Source organism: Apodemus sylvaticus, chromosome 20 (genome assembly GCF_947179515.1).
Source record: "Apodemus sylvaticus chromosome 20, mApoSyl1.1, whole genome shotgun sequence".
In the NCBI taxonomy this organism is placed as follows: domain Eukaryota; kingdom Metazoa; phylum Chordata; class Mammalia; order Rodentia; family Muridae; genus Apodemus; species Apodemus sylvaticus.
The window spans coordinates 53,099,024-53,120,622 of NC_067491.1; the positions used below are offsets into that span (position 1 = coordinate 53,099,024).

At 39.3% G+C, this 21,599-nt stretch overlaps 1 protein-coding gene across 1 annotated transcript; it reads left to right on the forward strand.

Annotated features, from left to right (window-relative positions):
• Positions 1–18,256: 18,256 nt before the first annotated feature.
• On the forward strand, positions 18,257–19,198 carry LOC127670553 (olfactory receptor 2Z1). Its single transcript, XM_052165063.1, has one exon. It carries the CDS (start codon positions 18,257–18,259, stop codon positions 19,196–19,198), a length of 942 nt encoding a protein of 313 aa, XP_052021023.1.
• The last annotated feature ends 2,401 nt before the right edge of the window (positions 19,199–21,599 follow it).

Genomic DNA, 21,599 nt, shown 5'->3' on the forward strand with positions numbered 1-21,599 from the left:
AAATAAGATAATTAATTAATCAATATGTGTCAGTGTTCTGAACATTCTTATGAAATAATGTAACTATTAAGATGAAGAAGATTTTATATTACTCCAGGCCAGAGTGGAAATGTGTGTGAGTTTTGCTGAGAGCATTATCTTATACACTACTTTACTCAGAGAGCATGTAAAAGATCCATGTTATCTTTACCGAGAAAAATGGGGAAAGATGCAGGGTAAAGCACAACTACAACACCTGTCTGAGGAACTTCCATTTACCCTAACGCTCTGCCTCACACAACACGAATTAATGGCTCATTTTCTGTATGTGATTGTTTTTGTTTTCACAGATCAATTTGTTTTGAGAGTGGTGGAACTGTTGGTGAAGGTAGATGATTACAAACATTCTAGTCTAAAGAATTTGTTGGGTTAAGGTTTGAAAACAGTATATAAAGCAAATAGAGCATTGAAATAGCATCAGCATGATCAGAAACTTCAGCTTTATTAAAAATAACCTGAGAATTTTCTCCATTTAGAAACAACAGAAGGTAAGCTTTTTAGGTTACATTGTGTGTGTGTGGGGGGGGGGGTGTAGGGTGTGTGTGTGTGTGTGTGTGTGTGTGTGTGTGTGTGTGTGTGTGTCTGTCTGTCTGTCTGTCTGTCTGTCTATCTAGCATTACTTGATATACTTCTTGAATATTTGCTGTATACTAAGGAAATAAAGTTGCTTTGGGCTTTTTCCTGTTATATAATAATTGTTAACCTGTGTGAATTGACTGCAGTAAATATGTCTTGATCATCGCTCCCTACCCTTCCACCCTCTCTTCCTTCTCCCCTGGTCTTGTTCCTGTACTCTGGTCATGCCTACCTTTTTTATTTTCAAAACATATCTTTAGCTTAGAATTATAAAAGAAAATGTATACTATATGACTTTATATATTTAAGTTAATTTGCTTTATTGAGTCCTACAGTTCCATTTGTTTTCTTCTAAAACAGTGTTTAACTATTTCTATTTCTGACAAACACATATGTTTTTATTAGCGTCACATATTTATTCATTAACTCACTTGTGGGTATCTTGTTGATTTATATTTTAGCTTTTGTAAAAAATGCATTAATGATCAAAAACATAATATGAACTTATTTCATTTCCAGTTTTGTATATGCTCAGAAGGGTTATGTCATATGACAGTCTTATTTTGAGTTTTGCTTTTTTTCCAAAAAACCCATAGTGGCAAAACTATCATACTCCTAAAAACAGTTTATATGTTTCTTTTCTTATCTATATCTTTTGCGCGGTGTTCGAGACAGGGTTTCTCTGTGTAGCCCTGGCTGACCTGGAACTCACTCTGTAGACCAGGCTGGCCTCAAACTCAGAAATCCACCTGCCTCTGTTTCCCAAGTGATGGGATTAAAAGCCTGAGCCACCACTGCCTAGCTCTAATCTATATCTTATCCAGAATAGAAAGCACATATTTTGGAACCAGATTTCTGTTTTATTCAAATATGATCATCTTGCTTTATGTTATGAAGTACTTAAAAAAAATCACTATACTTCTTGAATCTAAATCATCTCATCCAAAAATACTTTAAAAAATATATCTATAGGTAGTGTTTTCAAAAATGTTAAAAGCATCTAATATTTTAACCACTTCAGTCTGTAAAGTTCAGTATGATAAGAACCATCCACAGGACTTCAGACAATCTGTGATATTAATTTTGATACCTTCAGAATTACAAGTAGTAAAGTTAAAACATTTAGTCATATGTCTGCTATGGAACCAACTCACATTTTTGTTTGGAGAACTGTAAGTTAGTGAAAGATCATATTAATCTGTGCACTTAATAGTAATGAAAGATATTTGTAAAACAAAACTATTTTGATCCTCATATGGATAATTAGTAACTATGATTATCTATTTTGATCTAAAGCACCCTTAAATTGTAAGAGCTCTTTATTATTACTATTATTTTCAGGCAATTGTGAGAGTTTCTAATGATTTATGTTCAGTTTGTGCTTAACATCATTAAAAACATACTTCTAAGAGATAAATTTACGAGTGTAAGTTTTATAGGTCATACTAAGCCTATCCCTGCCAAAATTCTAATGCAAGGTTTTTCAATTGGGACATTTTTATCTCAGGAGGTTTTTGGTTCTTGAATTTTCAGTACATCGAGATTTTAAATTTTGAATGATACTGATAATGGATAGATTAAAAATGGGGATATTTGTTAAACAACCATTCCCTGTGAGAGATCTATTATCCTCCAAAAGGATTCATAACACACAGGTTGACAACCACTATCCTAAGAAAAAGATTGATTATGAAGATTATGACTTCATATTCTGCCTATCCATGCCAAATTTCTAAGATAATATTTCTAAACTTGGGACACTTTTGTTCCAGGATGCTCTTGACTTTGGAATTTTAAGTTCTCCAGGATGTCCTACTAACATCTCACAGGTAGAGTCAGGGATACTGGCAGACATTTTAAAAAAACCCAAGGGACAGTGGCTTGACTCTGTGCATAGGAGAATGGTACTGTGCAGGGTACAGCACTGGACAAGGGTCAAAAAGTGGTGATCCATGCACTGGCAGCTTTCTATTGCTATATTGTACTAATAAGGGATGGGTTCCTTTCTCTTACTGTTTTGTTCTAATAAGCACTAATTTTTTTCCTATTCTTTTTTTTGTTTTTTTTATTCGATATATTTTTTATTTACATTTCAAATGATTTCCCCTTTTCTAGCCCCCCACTCCCTGAAAGTCCCGTAAGCCCCCTTCTCTCCCCCTGTCCTCCCACCCAACCCTTCCCATTTCCCCATTCTGGTTTTGCCCTATACTGCTTCACTGAGTCTTTCCAGAACAAGGGGCCACTCCTCCTTTCTTCTTGTACCTCATTTGATGTGTGGATTATGTTTTGGGTATTCCAGGTTTCTAGGTTAATATCCACTTATTAGTGAGTGCATACCATGATTCACCTTTTGAGTCTGGGTTACCTCACTTAGTATGATGTTCTCTAGCTCCATCCATTTGCCTAAGAATTTCATGAATTCATTGTTTCTAATGGCCGAATAGTACTCCATTGTATAGATATACCACATTTTTTGCATCCACTCTTCTGTTGAGGGATACCTGGGTTCTTTCCAGCATTTGGCAATTATAAATAGGGCTGCTATGAACATAGTAGAGCATGTATCCTTATTACATGGTAGGGAATCCTCTGGGTATATGCCCAGGAGTGGTATAGCAGGATCTTCTGGAAGTGAGGTGCCCAGTTTTCGGAGGAACCGCCAGACTGATTTCCAGAGTGGTTGTACCAATTTGCAACCCCACCAGCAGTGGAGGAGTGTTCATCTTTCTCTACACCCTCTCCAATACCTGCTGTCTCCTGAATTTTTAATCTTAGCCATTCTGACTGGTGTAAGGTGAAATCTCAGGGTTGTTTTGATTTGCATTTCCCTAATGACTAATGAAGTTGAGCATTTTTTAAGATGCTTCTCTGCCATCCGAAGTTCTTCAGGTGAGAATTCTTTGTTTAACTCTGTACCCCATTTTTAATAGGGTTGTTTGGTTTTCTGGAGTCTAACTTCTTGAGTTCTTTATATATATTGGATATTAGCGCTCTGTCTGATGTAGGATTGGTGAAGATCTTTTCCCAATTTGTTGGTTGCCAATTTGTCCTCTTGATGGTGTCCTTTACCTTACAGAAACTTTGTAATTTTATGAGGTCCCATTTGTCAAATCTTGATCTTAGAGCATACGCTATTGGTGTTCTGTTCAGAAACTTTCTCCCTGTACCGATGTCTTCAAGGGTCTTCCCCAGTTTCTTTTCTATTAGTTTCAGAGTGTCTGGCTTTATGTGGAGGTCCTTGATCCATTTGGATTTGAGCTTAGTACAAGGAGACAAGGATGGATCAATTCGCATTCTTCTGCATGCTGACCTCCAGTTGAACCAGCACCATTTGTTGAAAAGGCTATCTTTTTTCCATTGGATGTTTTTAGCCTCTTTGTCGAGGATCAAGTGGCCATAGGTGTGTGGGTTCATTTCTGGATCTTCAATCCTGTTCCATTGATCCTCCTGCCTGTCACTGTACCAATACCATGCAGTTTTTAACACTATTGCTCTGTAGTATTGCTTGAGGTCAGGGATACTGATTCTCCCTGACTTTCTTTTGTTGCTGAGAATAGTTTTAGCTATCCTGGGTTTTTTGTTATTCCAGATGAATTTGATAATTGCTCTTTCTAACTCTGTGAAGAATTGAGTTGGGATTTTGATGGGTATTCCATTGAATCTGTATATTGCTTTTGGCAAAATGGCCATTTTAACTATATTGATTCTACCGATTCATGAGCATGGGAGGTTTTCCCATTTTTTGAAGTCTTCTTCCATTTCCTTAGACAGAGTCTTGAAGTTCTTGTCATACAGATCTTTCACATGTTTGGTAAGAGTCACCCCAAGATACTTTATACTGTTTGTGGCTATTGTAAAGGGGGTCATTTCCCTAATTTCTTTCTCAGCCTGCTTATCCTTTGAGTATAGGAAGGCCACTGATTTGCTTGAGTTGATTTTATAACCTGCCACTTTGCTGAAGTTGTTTATCAGCTATAGGAGTTCTCTAGTGGAGGTTTTTGGGTCACTTAGGAAGACTATCATGTCATCTGCAAATAATGATAGTTTGACTTCTTCCTTTCCAATTTGTATCCCTCTGACCTCCTTATGTCGTCGAATTGCCCGAGCTAGTACCTCAAGTACAGTATTGAAAAGATAAGGAGAAAGGGGGCAGCCCTGTCTAGTGCCTGATTTTAGTGGGATTGCTTCAAGTTTCTCTCCATTTAGTTTGATGCTGGTTACCGGTTTGCTGTATATTGCTTTTACTATGTTTAGGCATGGGCCTTGAATTCCTGTTCTTTCCAAGACTTTAAGCATGAAAGGATGCTGAATTTTGTCAAATGCTTTTTCAGCATCCAATGAAATGACCATGTGATTTTTTTCTTTGAGTTTGTTTATGTAGTGGATTGCATTGATGGATTTCCGTATATTGAACCAACCCTGCATTCCCGGGATAAAGCCTACTTGATCATGGTGGATGATCGTTTTGATGTGTTCTTGGATTCGGTTGGCAAGAATTTTATTGAGTATCTTTGCATCGATGTTCATAAGGGAAATTGGTCTGAAGTTCTCTTTCTTTGTTGGATCTTTGTGTGGTTTTGGTATCAGCGTAATTGTGGCTTCATAGAAGGAATTGGGTAGTGTCCCTTCTGTTTCTATTTTGTGGAATAGTTCGAAGAGTATTGGTCTTCTTTGAAGGTCTGATAGAATTCTGCACTGAAACCATCTGGTCCTGTGCTTTTTTTGGTTGGAAGACTTTCTATGACCCCTTCTATTTCCTTAGGGGTTATGGGACTGTTTAGATGATCTATTTGGTCCTGATTTAATTTTGGTATTTGGTATCTGTCAAGGAAATTGTCCATTTCCTCCAGATTCTCCAGTTGTGTTGAGTATAGGCTCTTGTAGTAGGATCTGATGATTTTTTGGATTTCCTCAGTTTCTGTTGTTATATCCCCCTTTTCATTTCTAAGTTTGTTAATTTGGATACTTTCTCTGTGCCCTTTGGTCAGTCTGGCTAAGGGTTTATCTATCTTGTTGATTTTCTCAAAGAACCAATGGATTCATTGATTCTTTGTACGGTTCTCTTTGTTTCCAATTTATTGATTTCAGCCCTGAGTTTGATGATTTCCTGTCTTCTACTTCTCCTGGGTGAATTGGCTTCTTTTTGTTCCAGGACTTTCGGGTGTATCATTAAGCTGCTAGTGTATACTCTCTCCATTTTCTTTTTGGAGGCACTCAGGGCTATGAGTTTTCCTCTTAGCACTGCTTTCATTGTGTCCCAAAGATTTGGGTATGCTGTGCCTTCATTTTCATTAAATTCTAAAAAGTCTCTGATTTCTTTATTTCTTCTTTGGCCAAGGTGTCATTGAATAGAATATTATTCAGCCTCCATGTGTATGTGGGCTTTCTGTTGTTTTTGTTGCTATTGAAAACCACTCTTACACCATAGTGATCTGATAGGAGGCATGGGATTAGTTCGATCGTCTTATATTTGTTGAGGTCTGCCTTGTGTCCAATTATATGGTTGATTTTGGAGAAGGTACCATGAGGTGCTGAGAAAAAGCTATATTCTTTTGCTTGAGGGTGAAATGTTCTATAAATATCAATCAAATCCAATTGATCCAAAGCTTCAATTAGTTTTATTGTGTCCCTGTTTAGTTTCTGTTTTCCTGATCGGTCCATTGAGGAGAGTGGAGTGTTGAAGTCCCCCACAATTATTGTGTCAGGTGCAATGTGTGCTTTGAGCTTTAGTAAAGTTTCTTTTATGAATGAGGGTGCCCTTGCATTTGACGCATAGATGTTCAGAATTGAAAGTTCTTCTTGGTGGATTTTTCCTTTGACCAGCAAGAAGTGTCCTTCTGTGTCTCTTTTGATGACTTTAGGTTGAAAGTCAATTTTATGTGATATTAGAATGGCTACTCCTGTTCGTTTCCTGTGACCACTGGCTTGTAAGATTGTCTTCCAGCCTTTTACTCTAAGGTATTTTTTATCTTTGACACTTAGGTGTGTCTCCTGTATGCAGCAAATTGTAGGATCCTGTTTCCTTATCCAGTCTGTTAGTCTATGTCTTTTTATTGGGGAATTGAGACCATTGATGTTAAGAGATATTAAGGAATAGTGATTATTACTTCCTGTCATTTTTGATGTTCTTTTTATATTTGAGTGGTTATCTTCTTTTGGGTTTGATGAAGGAAGGTAACTATCTTTCTTTTTCCAGGGTGAAGTTTTCCTCCTTGTATTGGAGTTTTCCTCCTATTATTCTTTGCAAAGCTGGGTTTGTGGAAAGATATTGTGTAAATTTGGTTTTGTCATGGAATATCTTGGTTTCTCCATCTATTGTGATTGAGAGTTTTGCTGGGTATAGTAGTCTTGGCTGACATTTGTGTTCTCTTAGAGTCTGCATGAGATCTGCCCAGGATCTTCTAGCTTTCATGGTCTCTGGTGAGAAGTCTGGTGTGATTCTGATAGGTCTTCCTTTATATGTTACTTAGCCTTTTTCTCTTACTGCCTTTAATATTCTTTCTTTGTTTAGTGCATTTGGGGTTTTGATTATGTGACGGGAGGTATTTCTGCTCAGCTCCCGTCTGTTTGGAGTTCTGTAGGCTTCTTGTATATTAATAGGCATCTCTCTCTTTAAGTTGGGAAAGTTTTCTTCCATAATTTTGTTGAAGATATTTGCTGGCCCTTTCTGTTGTAAATCTTCACTCTCATCTATACCTATAATCCTTAGGTTTGGTCTTCTCATTGTATCCTGAATTTCCTGGATGTTCTGGGATACAAGCTTTTTGCATTTTGCATTTTCTTTGACAGTTGAGTCAATGGTTTCTATGGTATCTTCAGCATCTGAGATTATTTCTTCCATCTCTTGTATTCTGTTGCATCTACGGCCCCTGATTTCTTCTCAAGGTTTTCTATCTCCAAAGTTGTCTCCCTTTGTGATTTCTTAGTTGTTTCTACTTCTGTTTTTAGATCCAGGATAGTTTTGCTCAGTTCCATCATTTGTTAGTTTGTGTTTTGCTGTAATTCTTTAAGAGATTTTTATGTTTCCTCTTTCATGACTTCTGCCTGTTGACGCAAGTTCTCCTGCATTTCTTTAAGTTTTTTTTTTTTTGTTTTTGTTTTTGTTTTGTTTTGCTTTGTTTTGTTTGCGTTTCTTCTTTATTGGCTTCTATCTCTTGGGCCTTATTCTCCTGCATTTCTTTAAGTGATTTTTGTGTTTCCATTATATGGGTTTCTAGCTTATTCATGTTCCCCTGTATTTCTTTAAGAGATTCATTTATGTCCTTTTTGTGTTCTTCTAGCAGCATAATGAACAGTGATTTTAAATCCAAATCTTGTTTCTCTGGTGTGTTGGCATAACCAGGACCTTGCTGATTTAGAGAGTTTGGTTCAGATGCTGCCATATTGCCTAGATTTCTGCTAGTAGTGTTCCTGCGTTTGCCCTTTGCCATCTTGTTCTCTGGAGCTAGTTGGTCTTGTCTCTGGCTGGTGTTTCAACCTCCTGAGAGGCTATAGGGCTATTTCTGCAACACTGGATGGCAGGGTTTCCCCTGTTGCAGATTGCTGATGTGCTGTCCTCCTCTTGGGTGCCCTTGCAGCCCTAGTGTGCTTTGCCCCAGATTGTGTCTGTGAACTAGATGGTGCCCGTTTGCTCCTTCAGGGAGTGCTGAGGGAGTATGATGCAGGGACCTTTTCTGCATGCTGATCACTCTGCTGGCCAGCGGGACTCCCAACCAGGTTGGTGCACACAAGGCTAGCCTCGCTGTTCAGGCCCTGAGTCTAGGCAAAGCCTGGCAGGCCAATGTCAGAGCAAAACTCCCCTCAGCTGTGAGTGTTAATTGGGTCTGTCAGGTGGCCCGGATGGCGGCGTGTGCGCGCTCCCTGAGAGTGCTGGGAGAGTCTGCTGGGCTAACAACCTCCTGGCCAGGTCGGCACACAGATGGCCCTCCGAGCAGCCCTGGGTCTGGGGGCAGTCCAGGGCCTGACCGTCTTACACCCCAGTTATGTCAGCCTCGGGCTAGCCTGTTAGCCAGTTTTGCCTGCTAGGACTCTCTGGCTTCCTGTAGGCAAAATGGTGGCAGCGCCCACACACATGTGCGTCAACCCGGGCAAACAACCTCCTGGCCGGGTTTGCACACCGGTGCCCCCCCCCCCCCGACCAGCCCAGGGCCTGGGTGCAGGCCAACGCCCATCAGGCTTAGACCCCCTTAATGTTGTCCTCAGGTTGTATTTGCATACCTCAGTCTGTCTGATCTCTCTGGCGTCCGAGAACCAATATGGAGGCCAGTCTCTCCTCAATAAGCACTAATTTTATTCAGAGATGATGCACCTAACCCTAAAGAGACTGGAGGACCCAGGGAGTTTAGAGGCAGGTAGGGTGGGAGGTGGGGACATTCACGTGAGACAGGGAGTGAGGAGGAGGTATGGCATGTGGAACAGTTGGAAGGCGGACTGGGAGTGGAAGGAAAATAAATATGGCGTGTAAAAATTAATTAATTATTTAAAAAAAGCAATGACAATAAAATTCATAGGCAAATGGATAGATGTGGAAAATACCATTGTGAGTGAGGTAACCTAGTCACAAAAGAACACACATAGTCTGGGAGTTGTATATTGGGTATTCTGCACTTTTTGGCTAATGCTCACTTATCTCTGTATGAAGACAGACCTGGCAGTCCTCTACTGTATGTGTGTTGGGGGGTCTCATATCAGCTGGTTTATGCTGCCTGTTTGGTGGTCCAGTGTTTGAGAGATCTCAGAGGTCCAGGCTAATTGATACTGTTAGTCCTCCTACAGGATTGCCCTTCTCCTCAGCTTCTTTCAGACTTCTCTAATTCAACAACAGTCGCTTCTGTCCATTGGTTGGGTGAAAATATCTTCATCTTACTCTTTTTCAGCTGCTTGATGGGTCTTACAGTGTGTGGTCATGCTAGGTACCTTTTTATGAGTGCTCCACAGCCTCCATAATAGTATAAGGCCTTGGCTGGATTCCTCTCTGGGACTCCCCATGAGCTGGATTCCTCTCTGGGACTGTCACTGGACGATCTTTTCCTCAGGGTCCTTTCCATTTCCATCCCTGTATTTTTTCAGACATGAACAATTATGGTTCAAAGTTGTGACTGTTAGATGGCCCCACTCTCCCTCATTTGATGCCCTATCTTCCTACTGGAGGTAGACTCCATAGGTTCCCTCTCCAAGAAGCATATAGAACACCAAATAAATGAGACCAGAAGAAAAAATCCTCTCGTCACATAATAATCAAAACACTGGACACACAGAACAAAGAAAGAATATTAGAAGCTACAAGGGAAAAGGGCTAAGTAACATACAAAGGTAGACCTATCAGAATTACACCAGACTTCTCAACAAAGACTATGAAAGCCAAAAGGGCCTAGTTCGAGGCCATGCAGACACTGAAAGACACAAATGCTAGCCCAGGCTACTATACCCAGCAAAACTCTCAATCAACATAGATGGAGAAACCAAAATATTCCAGGACAAAACCAAATTCAAACAGTATCTATCTACCAACCCAGCCCTACAGAGGATCCTAGAAGGCAAACTCCAACACAAGGAGGGTACCTGCACCAAAGGAAGGACAAGATATTAAGCATCTCACAACAAAGCCCAAAGGAGAGAACCAAAGCTCATAAAACCACCTACAGAAGCAAGCATATCAGGAACCAACAGTCATCTCTCTTTAATATCTCTCAATATTAATGGACTCAACTCACCTATAAAAAGACATAAATTAACAGACTGGGTATGCAAACAAGATCCAGCATATTGCTGCATACAAGAAGCACACCTCAATAACAAAGACAGGCACTACCTCAGAGGAAAAGGACAGAATAAGGTACTCAAAGCAAATGGTCCCAAGAAACAAGCAGGAGTTGCCATCCTAATACCCAATAAAATAGACATTCAAACAAAAGTTATCAAGTGTGATGAAGAAGGACAATTCATATTCATTAAGGGGAAAATCCACCAAGATAATTCTGAACATCTATGGCCCAAATGCAAGATCACCCACATTCATAAAAGAAACTTTAGTAAAACGTAAAACACACATTGAACTCCACACAATAATTGTGGGAGACTTCAAAGCCCCACTCTCACCAATGGACAGGTCATTGAAACAGAAACTAAATAGAGGCACAGTGGAACTAAGGGAATTTATAAAATCATTGTTTTTAATAGCTGAGTAGTACTCCATGGTGTAAATGTACAACATTTTCTGTACCATTCCTGTATTGAGGAACATCTGGGTTGTATCCAGCTCCTGGCAATTATAAAGCTACTATGAACATAGTGGAGCATTTGTCCCAGTTATATATTGGAGGATCTTTTGGGTATAAACTCAGGGGAGCTATAGCTGGGTCCTCAGGTAGTACTATGTCCAATTTTCAGAAGAACTGCCAGAATGATTCCCAGAGTCATTGTACAAGCTTGAAATCCCACAAGCAATAGAGGAGTGTTTCTCTTTCTCCACATCCTCCCAGGCATTTGCTGTCAACTGAGTTTTCTATCTTAGTCATCCTGAGTGGTGTAAGGTGGAATCTCAGGGTTGTTTTGATTTACATTTTCCTAACGACTAAGGATGTTAAACATTTCTTTAGGTGTTTCTTGGCCACTTGAGATCCCTCTGTTAAGAATTCTTTGTTTATCACTGTACCAAATATTTAATGGAATTATTTGGTTCTCAGGAGACTAACTTCTTGAGTTCTGTGTATATACTGGATATTAGCCAAGATTTTCAATTATATGAGGTCCCACTTGTCAATTGTTAAAATCTTAGAGCATAATCTATTGGTGTTCTGTTCAGGAAATTTTCCCCTGTGCCCATGTGCTCAAGGTTCTTCCCCACTTACTATTCTATTAGTTTCAGTGTATCTGATTTTATGTGGAGGTCCTTCATCCACTTGGACTTGAGCTTTGTATAAGGAGCTAAAAATGGATTGATTTGCACTTTTCTACATGCTAACTGCCAGTTGAACTAGCACCATTTTTGAAAATGCTGTCTTTTATCCACTGGATGGTTTTAGCTCCTTCGCCAAAGATCAAGTGAACATAGGTGTGTGGGTACATTTCTAGGTCTTCAGTTCTATTCCGTTGATCTACCTACCTGTTCTTGTCATGTAGATTTTTCACTTGGCTTGGTTAGAGCCACAGCAAGGTATTTTATATTATTTGTGACTATTGTGAAGGGAGTTGCTTCCATAATTTCTTTCTCAGCCTGTTGATCATTTGAATAGAGGAAGGCCACTAATTTGTTTGAGTTAATTTTACATCCAGCCAGTTTGCTGAAGTTATTTATCTGCTCTAGGAGTTGTCTGGTAGAATTTTTTGTATCATAATATGATGCATGCTACGATGCATAGCATACTATTTTGACTTCTTCCTTTGCAACTTGTATCCTTTTGACTTCCTTTTGTATTCTAATTGCTCTGGCTGGGACTTCGAATAATATATTGAATACACAGGAATAGAGTGGGCAGTTTGTCTATGCCCTGATTTTATTGGGATTATTACAAGTTTCTCTCCATTTAGTTTGATGTTGGCTACAGGTTTTCTGTATTTTGTTTTCACTATGTTTAGGTATGAGCCTTAAATTACTGATCTTTCCAAGATTTTAACATGTAGAGGAATTGGATTTTGTCAATGTTTTCTATTGAGCATCTCAGCATCTATTGAGATGATCATATGCTTTCTTTCTTTGAGTTTGTTTATGTCGTGGATTACATTGATGGATTTCCATATATTGAACCATCCCTGCATCCCTGGGATGAAACCTACTTGATAATAATGGATGATCATTTTGCTGTGTTGTTAGATTTGGTTTTCAAGAATTTTTTTTTTTGTGTGTGTTGCCAATTGCATTCTTTTTTTTATTATTATTATTCGATATAATTTATTTACATTTCAAATGATTTCCCCTTTTCTAGCCCCCCCACTCCCCGAAAGTCCCGCAAGCCCCCTTCTCTTCCCCTGTCCTCCCACCCACCCCTTCCCACTTCCCCGTTCTGGTTTTGCTGAATACTGTTTCACTGAGTCTTTCCAGAACTTGAATATTTTTGCAACAATATTCATAAGCTAAATTGGTTTGAAGTTCCCTTTCTTTGTTGGGTCTTTGTGTGGTTTAGATATCAGAGTAATTGTGGCTTCGTAGAACGAATTGAGTAGTGTTCCTTCTGTTTTTATTTTGTGAAATTCTTTGAAGAGTATTAGTATTAAGTCTTCATTTAAGGTCTGCTAGAACTCTGCACTGAACCCATCTGGTCTGCGCTTTTTTTTTTCCATTGGGAGACTATTAAGGATTGTTTCTATTTCTCTATGGGTTATGGGACTGTTTAGATCATTTATCTGATCCTGATTTAATTTTGGTACTTGTTATCTGTCTATAAAATTGTCCATTTCATCCAGATTTTCCAGTTTTGTTGAATATAGGCTTTTGAAGTCTGATCTGATTTTTTTAAAATTTCCTCAGTTTCTGTTGTTACATCTCCCTTTTCATTTCTGATTTTGTTAATGTGGATACTCTCTGTGTGTGTGTCCTCTGGTTAGTCTGGCTAAGGGTTGGTTTATCTAACTTGTTGATTTTCTCAAAGAACCAGCTCCTGGTTTTGTTGATTCATTGTTTAGTTCTTTTTGTTTCTACTTGGTTGATTTCAGCCCTGAGTTTGAGTATTTCCTGCCTTCTACTTCTCTTGGGTTTATTTGATTCATTTTGTTCTAGAGCTTTCAGGTATGCTGTTAAGCTGTTAGTATATGCTCTCTCCAGTTTCCATTTGGAAGCACTCAGAGTTAGGAGTTTTCCTCTTAGTATGTCTTTCATTGTGTCCCATAAGTTTGGGTATGTTGTGCCTTCATTTCCATTAAATTCTAAAAAGTCTTTAATTTATTTATTTATTTATTTCTTGACCAAGATATCATTAAGTAGCATACTGTTCAGCTTCAATGTGTATGAAGGCACTCTGCTGTTCTTGTTATGGAAGAACAGCTTTAATCTGTGGTGATCTGATAGGATGCATAAGATTATTTCAATCATCTTGTATCTGCTGAGGCCTGTTTTGTGACTATTTATATGATCACCATGAGGTGCTGAGAAGAAGGTATATTTCTTTTTTTGATAAAACATTCTATAAATATCTGTTAAACACATTCCACCCTTAACTTCTGTTAGTTTCACTGGTTCTCTATTTTCTGTTTCCATGATCTGTCCATTGATGAGAGTGGGGTGTTGAAGTCCTCCACTATCATTGTGTGAGGTGCAATGTGAGCTTTGAACTTAAGTAAAATTTCTTTTATGAATGTGGGTACCCTTGTATTTGGAGGATAGATGTTCAGAATTGAGTGTTCTTCTTGGTAGATTTTTCCTTTGAGGGGTATGAAGTGTCCTTCCTTATCTTTTTTGATAACTTTAGGTTGAAAGTTTATTTTATTCGATATTATAATGGATACTCCAGCTTGAGCCTTTGAACCATTTCCTTAGACAATTGTTTTCCAGCCTTTTCCTCTGTCTGTCTTTGTCACTGAGGTGGGTTTCCTGTATGCAGCAAAATGTTGGGTCCAGTTTACATATCCAGTCTGTTAGTCTATATTTTTTAATTGGGGAATTGGGTCCACTGATATTAAGAGATACTAAGGAAAAGTGATTGTTGCTTCCTGTTATTTTGTTGTTAGATGTGGAATTATGTTTGTGTGACTATCTTCTTTTCGGGTTTGTTAAAAGAAGATTATTTTCTTACTTTTTGTAGGGTGTAGCTTCCCTTCTTGAGTTGGAGTTTTCCATCTATTATCATTTGCAGGACTGGATTTGTGGAAGGATATTGTTTAAATTTGGTTCTGTCATGGAATATGTTGATTTCTCCATCTATGGTAATTGAGAGTTTTGCGGGGAACATGATCATATATGGGAGGAGATGAGGGAGATAGACAGAGGGTCAGGAAATTGAACAGAAGTGTGCAGCAATGATGGATGGGGAATGGGGTAGGTAGTCATCATAAAGTCCCAAATGCCAGGAAAGCAATAGGTTCCCAGGAACCAATGGGGCTGACATTAACTGAAATACCCAAGGAAGGGGAGGGAGAACCTGTAGAGACCATATCCAGAGATTAGACATGGCCTGTCATTGAGGGATGGGGCCACCAAACAATCTCCAAATTTTTAGCCCAGAATTGCTCTTGCCTCAAGGAAATACAGGGTCAAAGAGGGGAGCAGTGACTAAAGGAAGGGCTATACAGAGACTGCTGCACCTGGGGATCCATCCCATATGCAGACATAAAACCCAGACATTATTGCTGATGCCAAAAACTGCTTGCTAATAGGAGCCTGATACAGCTGTCTCCTGACAGGTTCTGCCAGAGCCTTATGAATATAAATGCTGATACTTGCAGCCAACTATCAGACTGAGCATGGAGACCCCAATAGAGGAGTTGAAAGTACTGAAGGAGCTAAAGTGGTTTACAACCCCGTAACACTTAAACAACAGTATCAAGCTACCAGACCCCTCAGAATTCTCAGGGACTAAGCCAACAACCAAAGAGTACACTTGTAGGGACTTATGGCTCCAGCTACATATGTATCTGGCATCAATGGGAGGGGAGGCCCATGATCCTGTGAAGGCTCAATGCCCCAGTATAGCGGAAGGGTAGGGCAGTGAGGTAGGAGTGGGTGGGTAGGTGGAGGAGCACCCTAGTATCAGTAGGGAGAGAGGGGATAGAATAGGTGGTTTGAAGAGGGGAAACCAGGAAAGGGATAATATTTGAAATGTAAATAAATAAAATATCCAATAAATAAATAAAAACAAAACAAAAAACAAAAAATGTTAGATCACTATATATGTATAGCACTTTTAAATGTTTTTTATTTTGAGTTTGAGTTTATATGAAGTAATTACATAAGAATTTATATTTTAGTGTATACTATATTTCAAGACATGTATATATTTATATATCAAATTACTGTTTGAATTTTTCTGGCATCAAACATATATTACTTTCATCATGTTGTGCATAGTCAAACCATTCCTCACAGTTACTTTAAAATATTCAATTAATCATTATCAACAACTCTAATGCTGCTACATAACACTTGAAATCTTTTTCTCTCAACCAACTGAAAACTCATCAATACCCATTAATATTTTCTTCTCTCTCTCTCTCTCTCTCTCTCTCTCTCTCTCTCTCTCTCTCTCTCTCTCTGGTTTTTTGGATTTGGTTTTTTCGAGACAGGGTTTCACTGTATAGCCCTGGCTGTCCTGGAACTCACTCTGTAGACCAGGCTGGCCTTGAAATCAGAAGTCCACCTGCCTCTGCCTCCCAGGTGCTGGGATTACAGGCATGTGCCACCACTGCCCAGCACCCCATTTATATTTTCATCTCAATAATATTATGCATTTTGTGTCCCCTTTTAACTTAAATATATGTGGTTTTCATTTCCAAATTTATATCCCTTGATATAATATTCTTCTCTGTATATATATGTATCCAGAAATGAAGAGATTTCATTCATGTTTACTGTGTGAATTTTAATGTATACATAACTCTGTATGTGTATGTGTATTTTGTGTGTGGAGTGTGTGTATGTGTGTATGTGGCTGTGGGTGTGCGTGTGTGTAATAGAGAAGAACTTTGGGTGTCTATTTTTCTATTCTTATTTGCCATATTGATTGAAAGAAGGTCTATTGTTTATTCTGTGTACTAGGCTCCATGGTCTGTGGGACTCTTGGAATAATTATATCTCTGATTGCTTTCTCCTCAAAGGAGCATGAAAATTCTGAGGCCTGTGGTAAGCAACCAACATTTGCACAGGTACTGGCAGTCATGTTCACCCATGAGCCAGTTCTGCAGCCCCAGTTTCATTCTCTTTGATAAGTAATTAAATCACACACCTAAACACACACACACATACACACAAACACACACTTTACTCATTTATTCATGTGTTAGCAAGTTATATTTATTTTTCAAATATTCTGAATACGGTTACAATAAAGATAAAAGATTTATATTTTAATATAATATCTTTAACTGATTTTTACAAACACTACAACTACAGCTTGCTCAGCTAGTGATTTTAAGTATTTCCCCACTAAGGTATTGGTGGTATTTACAGGTTATCGAACACTTGCCACATCACATCATCCTTTGATTTCATTTTAATAGCAGTGCTCGTGACCGTGATCTTTGTTAATTATTTTGTAGAAGAAGAAAATTATTTCAACTAATTATCCAAGATCACTCTGATGAAACATAGATAAATAGAAGTATCCAAACCCAGCTTAGTTCTACGTTTATCCCAAGATCATGCAAAGCATGGGCATTATTGCCTCTTTTCTGCTACACTGTTTCATATTCTATCTGCTTGGAAATTTTTGTCATCTTCCAAACTTACTCCATTGTCTTTCTCTGCATGTATGTTGGTGAAATTGTGCATGTCAATTACAATCTAGCTCAATGTCAATATAGCTGAGGAAATATCTTCCTGATTCAAGTGTACAAATGCTGCTGGTTCTTGATTGTCATACTTGACCATTTTAGTCAACCTGTACATCTATGGCAGATATTTTAAATCTATCAATTCTGTACCATGGTATTTTTATACCTAAAGAATACTTTATGTATTCTTTAAGACTACCCAAAGTAAAGCACAGTACTCGAAATAAAAATTAAGCCATCAATAATAACTTGTTTACTAATAACTCTCTCTATGATAACTCACATCTTAAAAAAACGAAGCCCACTTTCATTAAGCTTATTTTCACAGTACCTGCATGTTTCGTACTACTTAGACTAGTAAGATCGATTTTACCCAGTGATGACTGATGATAGATTTGTTTCTTGTCCTTTCCAAGCATTTATGCATAGTCCCTTAAATCTGCAGTATTGATTCCCAAATGCTGCAAATGTATTTCTGTTCCCTCACTTCCAAGTTCTCACCACAGCATCCTAGGCATGAAAGAGTCTCAGAGTAAAATAGTATCTCTAATCTGCACCCAAATATTTTCACAAGAAACAATGGTAATCCTCTTTAATTTTATGTCTGTGCTTTTATGTGATGCACATTTGTGTGTGCATATATATCCATAAGCAGGAGGATTCATCTTTTTGGCTGACCACACACACACACACACACACACACACACACACACATTTCTCCATATGATATATCCATTCCTACTCTCTCAATTAAACCAAATTTGCCAAAATGGCTAGTCTAGATATACAGCTTATTCAAGTAATCCAGTATCTCCACCTTGTAAACAATGGAATTATAAGCAAGCTACTATACCTACTTGGCATTTACATGGATTCTGGGTGCCTGAACTTTGCCAATCACACTTGCTGCTTTGTAGCATGCATTTTGCCCACTGATACATCTCTCTAGATTCAATAGGTATCATTTGAAATAGAGTGGGCAAGGGTTTCCTTCAGTTATTCAAATTGCTTACTTTCTACTCTGTGTCTAGCAAACATTATTAATCAAACTGGGCTCCATTCTCTTCCCCATTCTACCTGTCACTGAATACATTTTCGCAGGATGGCTTCCCAAGTAGCCACTGAAACTTGAGAGAAATTTTCATGAGAGATGCAAATGACTTGCCATATTGGGTTTCTTGATATGTCTGTTATTCCTTGAGTTAAGCATTATATATTAGACATGAAGCATGTGAACCAATCAGAGTTCTCCAACTTTATTCTGGTGAGTCTCTTCAGCAGATCAGGTTCACCTGATCTCCTTTTCTCTTTGGTAGCTGTCATGTTTATCAGTGGCCTTCTGGGAAACACCATTCTACTCTTCTTGATCAGGTTGGACTCTAGGCTACATACACCCATGTACTTCCTGCTCAGTCAGCTTTCCCTCTTAGATGTTTGTTTCCCACTGATCACCATACCAAAGATGATATCAGATTTCCCTAAGGAAAAAAGTTTTATCTCCTTTGGAGGTTGTGCAGCACAAATATTTTTCCTGACTATGATGGGTGTGGCTGAGGGAGTCCTACTGGCCCTCATGTCTTATGACCGCTTTGTGGCAGTGTGCCACCCCCTGCAGTACCCTGTTCTCATGAGACACCAGGTGTGCCTGGTTATGGTGGCCTCTTCCTGGCTAGCAGGTGTGTTAAATGCCCTCATCCAGACTTCTATAACTCTGAACTTTTCCTACTGTGCCTCTCGAATTGTAGACCACTTTTTCTGTGAGGTGCCAGCCCTGCTAAAACTTTCCTGTTCAGATACTTCCACATATGAGTTGGCACTGTCTATCTCTGGGGTGCTGATCCTCATGTTCCCCCTTTTACTAATCATTGCCTCATATGGCCATGTTTTGAGGGCAGTTCTGCACATGCACTCACAGGAAGCCCAGAATAAGGCCTTCACTACCTGCTCTTCACATGTCACAGTAGTTGGACTCTTTTATGGTGCAGCAGTGTTCATGTACATGGTACCTGGTTCATACCACAGCCCACACCAAGACAACATGGTCTCCCTTTTCTACAGCCTTGTTACCCCTACTCTCAACCCTCTTATCTACAGTTTGAGGAACCGAGAGGTACGCATTGCTTTGCTAAAAGTTATCAGCAGATTCAGACAAAAACAAAAGTGACAATTATATGAAACTGATGTTACAATTCAAATGTCACTTTGTCCCACTCCATTTCTAAATTTTTCTGTGGTACAGCTACAAAAGACTTATTGTCAAACTTAACTGTCATTTCCCCCAGTTATATAAATGGTTGAGTAACTATACCAGAAACTTATGTGAAGTAAAGATAAGAAATAGTTTCAGTGGCAAGAGGCCTGGTGTGTAAATGGAGGCAGACTGGGAAGACACAGTGTACTCAGGTGGGTTGGCCCCACAGAGCTTATGTTCCAGTCCTAAGGCATCTGGCTGAAGCCTTCAGATCTCTGCTATGGGATCCAGAACAGCCTGGGCTACAACACCACTTATCCAGGCCCTGCAAGAGGCCAGAGGTACACCCGGGAGGCCAGCTGGGAGGAGTCGTGTGCTCTGGTGAGTCCAACAGGCCCCTAGCAGGAGCCTTCAGGTGTCTGCTTTGGGATCTGAACAGCATGGGCCACAGCACTCAGTCTCCAGGAAGTACAAGAGGCCTGGTGTGCACCCCGAGGCAGACTGGGAGAACACAGTGTGCTCCCGTGGGTCTGCCCCACAGAGCTTCGGTTCCAGTCCTGAGGGCTCTGGCAGGAGCCTTAAGATCTCCGCTTCCAGATCTAGAACAGCCTGGGCTACAACACCACATCTCCAGGCCCTGCAAGAGGCCAGAGGGGCACGCGGGAAGCCAGCTGGGAGGACTCAGTGTGCTCTGGGGAGTCCAGCAGGCCCCGGGCGGGAGCCTTCAGGTCTCTGCTTCGGGATCTGAGCAGCCTGGGCTACAGCACCCTGTCTCCAGGTGTGCAGGAGGTCAGCTGTGCACCAGAGGCCAGCTGGGAAGAGGCAGCTTTCACTGGTGAGTCCAGCATTGACAACAAGACCAACTAACACCAGTGAGAACTAGATGGCAAAAGGAAAATGCAGGAACTTCACTAACAGAAATCAAGGCAATATGGCAGCATCTGAACCCAATTCTCCTTTAACAGCATGTCCTGGATACCGCATCACACAAGAAAAACAAGATTTGGATTTAAAATCACTGGTCATGACGCTGGTACAGGAACACATGAAGGACATACTTAAAGAAATTCAGGAGAAAATGGATCAAAAGTTAGAAGCCCTTACAAGGGAAACACAAAAATCATTGAAAGAAATTCAGGATAAAACAAAAGCCAATAAGGAGGAAACGCAAAAATCACTTAAAGAAATACAGGGGAACTTTGGTCAACAGGCTGAGGTCATGAAAAAGGAAACAGAAAAATCTCTTAAAGAATTACAGGAAAACACAAACAAGCAAGTGAAGCAGCTAAGCAAAACCATCCAGGATCTAAAATCAGAAGTAGAAACAACTAAGAAAACTCAAAAGGAGATAAATTTGGAGAAGCCTTGGGAAGAAATCAGGGGACATAGATGCAAATAACAACAGAATACAAGAGGTAGAAGAAAGAATCTCAGATGCTGAAGATACCATAGAAACCATGTACTCAAGAGTTAAAGAAAATGCAAAATGCAAAAAGCTTGTAACCCAAAACATCCAGGAAATCCAGGACACAATGAGAAGACCAAACCTAAGGATTATAGGCATAGATGAGAGTGAAGATTTACAACTTAAAGGGCCAGCAAATATCTTCAATAAAATTATGGAAGAAAACTTCCCTAACCTAAAGAGAGAGATGCTCATGAATATACAAGAAGCCTACAGAACTCCAAACAGACTGGACAAGAACAGAAATACCTCCTGTCACATAATAATCAAAACCCCAAATGTACTAAACAAAGAAAGAATATTAAAGGAAATAAGAGAAAAAGGCCAAGTAACATATAAAGGAAGGCCTATCAGAATCACACCGGACTTCTCACCTGAGACTATGAAAGCTAGAAGATCCTGGGCAGATCTCATGCAGACTCTAAGAGAACACAAATGCCAGCCAAAACTACTATATCCAGCAAAACTCTCAATCACCATAGATGAAGAAACTAAGATATTCCATGATAAAACCAAGTTTACCCAATTTCTATCCACAAACCCAGCCCTACAAAGGATAATAGGAGGACAACACCAATACAAGGAGGGAAACTTCACCCTGGAAAAAGCGAGATAGTAACCTTCTTTCATCAAACCCAAAAGAAGATAACCAATCAAATTTTAAAAATAACATCAAAAATGACAGGAAGTAATAATCACTATTCCTTAATATTTCTTAACATCAATGTGCTCAATGCCCCAATAAAAAGACATAGACTAATCGACTGTATACGTAAACAGGAACCTACATTTTGCTGCATACAGGAAACACACCTCAGGGTCAAAGACAAACACTACCTTAGAGTAAAAGGCTGGAAGACAATTTTACAAGCCAATGGTCTCAGGAAACAAGCTGGAGTAGCCATTCTA